Source organism: Trichoplax adhaerens, genomic scaffold (genome assembly GCF_000150275.1).
Source record: "Trichoplax adhaerens TRIADscaffold_1 genomic scaffold, whole genome shotgun sequence".
NCBI classification, from domain to species: Eukaryota; Metazoa; Placozoa; class Uniplacotomia; order Trichoplacea; family Trichoplacidae; genus Trichoplax; species Trichoplax adhaerens.
Genome location: NW_002060943.1, coordinates 1070143 through 1080672, shown reverse-complemented (window position 1 = coordinate 1080672; position 10530 = coordinate 1070143). Strand labels below are relative to the sequence as shown.

Here is a 10530-nt window from a genome sequence, read left to right as displayed (position 1 = left end):
AAAATGATGAGTTGTTCGACTATAGAAACGTAATTTATTACTCAGAATGGATTAAAATAGGAGATTGGGGATAGAGAGATACATTTTGAATTAGGATCATTTTGAGCTTGAGAGGTTTTGCCTAACAAGATGAAATTGTACTCCATTTTATTCCATTCTACCCCAATGGATCAAAGTAAAGCATTGTGGAGGTAGAGAAAGTCCATTAGATACTCATTTTAAACCTTCCTCCAGTTTATTCCATTCTATCCTAATAGATTTGAGCAAAACGTTGTGGAGGTAGAGAAAGTCCATTAGATACTCATTTTAAACCTTCATGTTCAATCTTCCCCCCCCCCCCTGTAAGGGATGGCCTTGACAGTTTGACAGAGTTCATCATTAAACCAGAATAAAAATGACTCCAGTAAAAACAAAAATGGAAGGGGCAATCAATAGTGAATGTAACGGAAACGATGAAAATTCTACAATTTTCGTCATGGCGATAGAAAGCAGCATAGAGGAAATTGAAATTATTCTTTCATTATTATTGTATTAAGCAAACAATTTGACATAGAATTAATATCGTGCAAGAGGATAAAATGGGAAAAGTTGTCAAAAGAAAGGATCATTTGCCTCATAAATAGTTTAAAAATGTTCAAGCGCTAAACTCTTTGGATCTATGCCTGCTTTCAATCGATTGATTATATCATACGGGCAATGTCATCACATGGTTGAAATGGATTTCATTTTAGGAGTTTTTGATTTCGTCTATTTTAGCAAAATGAATGCTGATGCCTGGTGAAAAAGATTCAATTCCAATGGTATAACAGGATTGAATCATTTCTTCTTCACCTATTGACTTTAATTAGACTCAACTGTGGTCAATTTATCATAATCAAATTAAAAAAAGTTAATAGCAGTCTCTGCTAATGGAACAACGTCGAATAAATGGTGGCATTAGATTGGAAAAGAATCACGACATCACTTATTATGGATAACGATTTGGTTTTTAATATTTCATATCCAACTTACCAAGGGTAACAAAAACCAAGATTGAAATGCAAAGCGAATAATGACAATTTCCAGCCATATTTTTCTTGCTTATATCATTTTACTGTAATACCCATAGGAGACTAAACTAAACAAGTCCAATCGTATTCAAATCTTTTTCTATTCCAATGTCGTTGAAGTAGTGTGTGGAGATCTACGTTGAAGAAGTCAAGAATTTTTCCTACTATTGAAATAGGTTCTATGGATAATGCTTTAATTTCAAATTTCTCTACCACTATTCTCCGCTAGTCTACTATAGAGCAAAGAAAGAAAGAAATGATGGAATTTAATTTTATCCGATAAATAGCTTTAAATTACTGCCAATACCTTGAATCAAGATCGCGTAATATCTTACTCAAGGCTTTGTTATGAATTGGAGTAAGAGTTAGCAATAATTTCTCGATGGATAAGTAGCTTCAAAGGTCAATGGACGCCACGCGATGATATTATTGTCGAAGGTAAAATTAATTTAGATCCAATCATTTACAGATGAAATAAGATAGCAGGCAAATTTAGTGGTCAACGCATCCATTGCAAGAAGAGTTAAAGTTGATTTAATCAAGCTAATTGATTGTATGAAAAGACAAACCTTTTGACTGATCAGCGCTGTAGAATAGATACTATCAATCAAGTTCAAGAGAGTAAAGACTTCAAAATAAATACCGACCTTAATTTTTCGACTATGGAATGCCGATGACACTTAAGCCATGGGAAAATTAGAAGGGAAATGACTCAACATGGTTACCGCATTCTAAGCAAATAATATTCATATGGTCACTATCCATTGACCAGTAACAATCCGACAAAGGAGAGGAGGAGTAAATTCTAGTTTGTCCTCATGGCACAAAGTTGAAACAATACTTTATATTTTCGACATATTCATTTGAATTTACTTTAATAGAGAAATGGACAGTACAATAGGAGGATAAAATAAAGCATTTTCTTTTCTATAGGCCAGCAGTAGTCGTAGTAGTAATGGCATATATTCTCTTCTAGGCCAATTTTGTTGTGTCCGCTTTGATCGGACAATTGATCTATAAGCGCGTCGTGGGCTAAATAAAAATATGTCGCTATTCAATGATACCATGCCATTTCATGGCTAGATTGAGAAATTGGCTTATTCAATGATAGAACAATACTTTGATACTAGGTTACTGATTCATTGAGAATTATACACATGTGGCCGTTTATGGATTGATATCAACGATGAACATTAGCCGTAACTTGATGCCTATAATTCATTGATCAATAATCAAGATGCGCCATAGGATTTCTCGGCGGATTTAGCGTAAGTCGTGTTAAAGATTGATACTAGCGGTATGGATAGGCAGGAGAAATAGTTCAAAGCGTCAGTTGTAATTTTAGATTATAGCAAGAAATTAATAAAGTCTGTATTGCTAGGGTATCTGAGCGTTGATGAAGATGAACGCCATCGATAGGCAAAGAGAAATAGGGCAATGATAGTTTTATATTATAACTCCAGATAGATAAAGTCGAGATTGCTAGAATAGACTCATTACTGGTGGAGATTGGTATGCAGGAGTCATAAAGGCAAAGAGATAGTTTTAATTTTACTTTATGGTACAAGGTTGATCAATTTTGCATTGCCAGAGTAGACTGATCACTGGTAAAGATTGGTGTGTATAAGTAATGGGAACACATAAACTAGTTATCATTTTAGATTATAGCAAGAGGTTGATAAGGTTTGGATTACTAGAGTATACCAATCGTTGATGAAGATTAGTGGCATCGATAGGCAAGGATAGCTTTAGATTATAACTAGATATGCATAGATAATGTCTGAATTGCTAGAGTCGGTTAATCACTAGCGAAGACTAGTATGCATGAGAAATAAGACATAGAACTAGTAGTAATTTTAGATTATAGCCAGTGGTTGATTAAATCTGGATTGTTAGAGCATCGTGATCGTTGATGAGGATTACCTGCATCGATTTATATGTGAGAAAGGGCAAGGATAAGTTTACATTATAACTCGATGTAGATTAAGTCTCGGTTACTAAAGTATTCTGACCACTGGCGAGGATTGGTATGCATGTGTGATAGAGCAAAGAACTAGTTGTAACTTAGCTTCTAGATAAAGGTTGATAATGTCTGGATTGCCAGAGTATATCGATCATTCAATAAGATTAGCGGCATCGACGGGCAAAAGAGATAAAGAAAATCCCTACTCGTATTTCTAGTCACTATAGCTGCCAATATCGCTGCATCTCTATTAACGATTTAATTAAAAAAAGGCATAGAAAATTGGTTTCTGCAGTTGAAAAGGTCAGTAGACAGCGATTGAATTTATAAGTAGCCCATACGTATCTATCGTACTTCCGTGGATGAAATCAATGATAAAAGAAAATATAGATTTCTCTGATTAATTATGTATTCATTATTTATAAATTCAATGTATGCTTGCTAAAGCAAGGAACACTTGACAGTTAATCTAATCTATCGAATAACATAGAATTATATTCTTCTCATAGGTATCATCAGAAACTTTCTACAATTTTATACTATCGAATAAAGTATAGAAAGTCTTAGGGCTAAGATTATTTGTATAAAGATCGAAGGGCCACTAGCCGGTTGTTTTTAATTTACAGGATGAATTAGTATCGACATAGCAGATGAATTTACATCATGGCACGTTAAAGTATGGAATGATATCTTATCATGTCTCTGGTTTTAGAATAGACTGATTTGTAGACCGTGAACTATATATTTCATTTGTGATATGCATTTGTATGCTTCTAGATCAGATAAATAAATAAACAAAATTTTAATTAACCAGCAAACATTTCGCCGACTTTGTTCCTAGATTTCCGCGTGATCTTTCCATTCAGCAAATAGAGTATACAGCTGCATGCTGCAATGAATAGCTTGGCTAATTCATGTGGTATATTGACTATGGTGAATAATGAGTTCTGCTCTTATAGATGATCCTATTTATGCATGGACGTGCAGTAGTATTCCATCTTTTGACAATAAATCTCCATTGATTTATTCTGCTATCGCTTCGGCATCATTTGATATTGTATTATTCACTGTAAAAAGGATCTACAAAGGTTATTTCCTAGTAAAGTATTTAGTAAGTGTACATTAACTAGTTAACAATGGATGCTCATCTTCGACTTATCGTATGCAGTTATACAGTACATGCTTCTAAGCGAGAGTAATGACTAAGTGTCATTTTATGATGTTATTCTTGTATTTTGTGTGTCGAAAGGTTTTCCTAGTCTATGGTGTAAATTATTTCCCGATCATTGGACACCGTATTAGTCTCGAAAAAGAGGATCTACAATGGCTATTTCCTTATAAAGTATATTAGCTCGATAACCATGGATGCTCATCTTGACTTATCGTATGCATTTCTACATATTTTTAAGCGAGAATAATGGTCAAGTATCATTTTATGATACTATTCTTGTAATTTATATATGGAAAGGTAATCCTAGTTTATGGTATAAATCATTTCGGGATCATTTGATATCACATTAGTCTCTATGAAGAGAATCTACAATGCCTATTTCCTTGCAAAGTACATTAGCTTGGAAGCTCATCTTTGACTTCTCGTATGCATATTTATATATATTTCTAAGCGAGAGCAATGGCCAAGTGTCATGTTATGATGTTATTCTTGTATTTTGCATGCCGAAAATAGATAGATACCTATGTAGCCTATGTTATAATAAATTGCTTATAATCTCAACTCCAGTGGATATCGAGCTAGGAAGCCGCAGATCTTTTGATTTCCCACGCGATATTTCCATTATCGTATCTATAAAGAGACTTGTAATAAAGACTTTACTATCTCCATCATACGAGTACACATTTTTAAATCATCAGCGGAAACAACTATAGGATAAAGAGGATAACACTGTACTTGAAATCGGAAGTCGCATAAGCCGTGAATATGTGTTACTTTAATAGAGTCTAAATTCAGTATTCTTGTTAAAATTTTTATTCACTTGCCGATTAATCTGTTATGACTACTCGCTTAATAAGCGGCATACAAGCATTGCAAACTCTAGTGTCTAGTTTATGGTTCACATCTTGCATGTGATGACATAAACCAAAGCCATCAAATTGGTAAGATTTAAAGTAATAATATTTCAGATATTGGCCCACTTTGACGTTTGCTACCAACTGTTATACAGTACTGTAGGATAGTTCGCATTTAGGAACTTCCAAGAAAAGTTATTGAAAGTCTCTGGCACACTAGGTAGATCTCGTATGTATGCATGTATTCGCAGACGTCTAGACATTTACCATTTCAGCCGTTGAAGTTGTAATGGCCTCTGATCAAGAATGATGAAATTTTGGCGGTATTCGTGTCTAATGACTCTATCATGGACTATTCGAAATATACCCCGTAGTATATTTCTAGAAGTCCATGGCTCTACTATGTTGATATACTGTATAAATTGCTTTTTTCTTTGTTGATTACAACGAGAGAAAAGTATCAGTGTACATATTGGCAGCTTAATTTGCTGTACTACCTTTTTTATTGGTGCATTTTATACCGCCTTGATGCTTGTCAAAATTGAAAAAAATTACTAATAAAGATTTCTGCTTTGTAACCAATCATGACCCTATTGTCTCATTTTTATAAGGAAAGGACAGAGTAAGAACAACGCTAAAAATGGCTTTTATGTCCTGTCGAAATGAACGAAATACTTAGGAAATGATTATTCTTCAGCAGCACGCCAACAAAGAAAGTGACAAACCCAAGTGTTGTTGTCCTCTCATTTTAGCTAGCGTAGAAAATTAAAAATTTCATACGAGTAATGGAGAGATCACATCACTTTACAGTATAGTAGAACGTAGTACAGTATGAATTTTCCGCGTAGAAAAACGCTGTCAATTCAATCTGCTACCATTGTAGCTTTAAACAAATAAACAAACTTTGGATCAAATAAACGTTGTCTACAACTAATGCCACTACTGTACAACTGCGGTCTTTTCGGAGTCTATAGTAACAACAACAAAAGACTGCCGCACTTTTTTCTTCTTCCAGATTTTTAACTATTGTTTTGTCAAAGTAAAAAAGATCGGTCTTAGCATGAATGGACCAAGACAGTTAATAAAACCTTATCCGAGTTTTCCGCCAATGGATATGCGGAACTCGATATCATGAATTGCTATTAGTTACAGACGAAAGCTTATTTCTATTTGTACATGGATACTAGGGACTTCTGAGACAAATACTATTTATATTGAAGTCTTGTTGGATGGATGCTATGATCATAATATCCTCCCTATTCATTTGATGCCTGACAAAGGATTGATTTATATTTGTACCGTGGTATTATCCGTCGATAGTCTATTTGCTAGACGATGTGGTTAAATTCTCCGCGTTATATTCCTCTGTCGTGTAAAGCTGTAAAGTATAGGGAAAGAGGTTCAATAGTAAATGTGGAGATTCCTGATGATAAATACTGTAGTAAGTGGGGGCACCATTCCGCCAGATAGGCCTAGCAGTGTCAAAGTAGTCAATGCTTTCTAGAAAAGCCTTTTTTTCATTCTATCTCAACTGAGACAATGATTTGGTGAGAATTAGATTGAAGATAAGATAGAATAGTTTTAAGATATTACTATTTCACTCAATAATCTAGCATATCTTGTACTTGCCAGTAGGCATCAACTACTTTTGCATTTGGCAATATTGTCATAAGTAGTATATTTTCTTCCGATGCAATCGTACATTTGCCAGCGTTAACAGTTGCATGGCGTAGAACTAATTTTAGCTTGTGAAGAAATACACATATCGGTAGAATTTGTAACTCTAGTTATCAATTTGCCCATTAAGATTTCTCAACTTGGAACAGTACTCTTTCTATATCTATATGCTGCCAGTATTGGTACTGAGTACTATTCTAATTCTATAGGTGTTTTAATAGTATCTTTAGGCTGAATTCGTACTTAAGAATGGCTAGATCATGCATATACGAAAGTTCACAATATAAGTGTACATTATTAAATAATTCTTTTGATAAGTGATACGTATATGCTACTGAGATTGAAATAATTACATATTACATAATTGTATAGATGGTTATAGGATACCGTAGAGAGTCTTGTGCATGAAACTCCTTAGGAATGACCAGAACATATACATATGTTCAACTAATATATACGTACATATATTATCGATCTCATTTATAAGTAGAGATGTTGATACATGCTGTAGATATTAATTTAATTATAAATTATGTAATTGCATGTACGGGTATAGGATACCGTAGAGAGCATTGTGTATGAATCGGTTTTTAGGAATGACCAGAACATGCATGCTAGTTCAATTAATATACTGTACATGTGTATATTATCGATCTCATTGATAGGTAAACACATACTGTAGATTGTAGATATTGAATTAATTATATATACTCATAGGATACCATGGAGAGCATTGAGCATGAATCCGTTCATAGCAATGGCTAGAACATGTATGTATGATCAGCTAATGTACCGGTATATATTATCGATCTCATTGATAAATAGATACGTGCTGTAGATATTAATAATAAATTATATAATTATATATATATAGGATACCATGGAGAACATTGACCATGAATATATTCTTAGAAATGATCAGAATATGCTTGCGAAGTATGTTCAATTAATATATTGTACATGTATACATTATCCAACTCATTTATAAGTAGATACATGCTGCAGATCCTGGATTATTGATTGCTGTTGCTAGACTCTCGGATGCTGCGGAGAGCATTGAGCATGAGGCAGCCTTTAGATCTATTTTAATTATAGCACAATATCTATAAAAATGTCTCTTACCGCAGAATACTACATTATTTCTATTTACTGGAACAAATGAACAAAGAAAAATAGAAGAGAACTGAAATAATCATGGATTCTAAAAGTATTGAGTAATCCTGGATATCATTAGATCTAACTACCTAGTAAATTTCAGCGATAGCCGAATAAATTTAGCAGTAGCCAATGCGAAAGCATCATTGTTATACCTATGTTCTTTATAAATTACTAGCGGCAATGAACTGAATAAACTACTCTAAATATGAACCGCTGTAATCAGTATATCTCAGCGGTGATGTGCTTAATCGACTATATCGGATTCGTTCTCTGGCTATTAACTTTACTTAGCAGTCTATTATAATGTAGAATTAGAACGGAAAAAAATAGAAATTGATTATAATTTGCTTAGTTTATAGGTACTTGCTCATTTAGACTATTTGAGTATACTAGTAAAGTAGTGAGTACAGTAGATGAGTAATTTCCGTAGACACCTGTTCTATGGTCTACTCAATCTCAATCTTTCCTATACTGGTACGTAAAATACAAGTATTTCTTTTCTAACTGTAAACTCGAAAGCCTTTCCTACTGACAACAGTTTAATTATCGTCCTAAATCATCTACAGTATATTGTAGCGTATTGCATGGAAACCAATAATCAATAGTAGGATCAAGAGATAAATAGATAGATGGATAGATACACTTTACTGAATATGTTGAAAATTTATTTTATTGATATTAGAATTTCCAGTAACTTTAATTTTAACCTCAATACTTTTACCAGCTAATTCTATACAGAAATGTGACAGATTGCCACAATTGGTCAAAATGTGCATGTTGCTCTAATGAATAAAGCACTTACATAGGATATCAAATAAGTAAGAATATGTAAAATCTACTGATATGGACTTGGCCATACTCAATAAGTTGGAAACCCAGATAAAAAGTATTAACTAAGCTGTGAAATAATTTTCAAACAATAAATTTCCTACTTCAGTTTCTTGGAAACCTTCGTTTGTAAAAACAGGGCGACTGTTTTACCATTAGTAGAATAAACGTTGGTGCTTCACAACAAAAAAATGAACAAAGTTCCAAACAAAAATACATGTTTTGCTAATCGTCTATAATATATTTTTTTGGGAAAATAGAATAGCATCAATAAGGGCATCACAAAAAATGCCTACAAATGATTACAAGCCGCCTAATGGCAACTTGTTCGTTGCCTTTCATATCAGTAATTATGGATAAAAAAAGTGACAGGAATGCGTCGTAAAAAAAAGATACTAAAATGATTTATTATTCGTCTTTTCCTATGCAACATGCATAGCAGTGTCAATTTCTAGTAAGTTTTCAAAAATTAGGCTAACCTACTTGATACCATATCAACTTTTTCACTAGGAGTACAAAATCAGATCTTTTAAAAGAATTAAAGGCTATCCGTTTTATCTAAACTTCAATCGTACCTACTTGCATTGGCTAATCTACTTTTTCCTAATAATACTGCATATCACATCGATAGCATAATTAATTACTACTAAAATAGGCTAAACTACATTAATCAAAAATTTAAATTTGATGCGGCGATAGAATTTTTAGGATGCTTGCTCGCATTGCTTTTGTTTCTTCCTGATATCTTGCTCACATTGTGTCAAATTATTCAATACCTCTCGCTTTTGCATGCTCACAGTGCTGTATTGCTGTTTGGCTCGTTGTAAGTTATTGCTAGAATCATCTTCATCGCTGCTCTGCTCTAAGTTCTTAATTGCTGCAGCTAACTCTGATTCAGCTTTCAGTAATTGGACTAATTCGGCATTGTATTGATCAGATTTTCCCCGTAAATGAGTTATTTGCGAATTCATGATATCTTTCACGCTTTTATATCCACCGCGAAGTATACCAGCTTGCACTTTAGGCCTAAACATTATATGTAAGTAACAATAAGATTAAAAATGATTTATTACTTTTTTAACTAACGCTTTAATAAACATTTGCTAAAAATGAAATGATGCTAAGAAAACTTTTCGACAATAAACTTACGTTGGCTGAAGGGATGCTTTCTTTTCTCCTCGTAAGGTGGCCAATTTAGTTTCGATAGTATCCTCTTGATCGTATTTGCTTTCTTTCTGGGCTTTTTGTGCTAACAAATAGTTACGCAATTCTACGGTATCCATATACTTTTGGAATCGAGCCATATGTCGTTCAAGTCCCTGTTAAGAGTTTCAGAAAGTTTTAGAATTATATTCTTACTTAATTATAATCAGTAAATGATGTCTGTACGAGTATAGATCGACTGTTATTAATGTAATATCATTTATTCATCATTTTAATAACTAAGATAGAGGAGTATTTTTATACAGTATTTTCGACATATGTGAATGTATAGCAATACTTACTTCATTGAGATCAAGTTCGTTCGGTCCAGCTACTTTAGTCTCAACTAATTCTTCAAAAATATTAATCTGTTGCTTATTGGTCTTGGCATGTCTAAAGATAGCTTGCAATGGTTCGGTATCAGTTGATTTCACTAATTTGCTTGAGATATCGCTCTTCTTTGATCTTGAAAAGAAGAAATCTTGACAACAAACCTTCATAGCCTATTTAATAATAAACGCAAGGAATTATTTTCATAGTACAAGTTGACTAACGCGTATTATTGCTCTATCGTAAATTTTGTAGCCTTCCTGTAATAAATTATCTAGCTCAATCAACGACTTTATT

General features: G+C 33.3%; 1 protein-coding gene across 1 annotated transcript; it reads right to left on the bottom strand.

The window, feature by feature from the left end:
- Positions 1-9404: 9404 nt before the first annotated feature.
- Positions 9405-10403, bottom strand: TRIADDRAFT_51344 (uncharacterized protein; the record flags this gene model as incomplete). Its single annotated transcript, XM_002107602.1, has 3 exons — positions 9405-9726; positions 9850-10019; positions 10206-10403. The coding sequence occupies 3 exons, from the start codon at positions 10401-10403 to the stop codon at positions 9405-9407; spliced, it is 690 nt and encodes a 229-aa protein (XP_002107638.1).
- Positions 10404-10530: the final 127 nt, after the last annotated feature.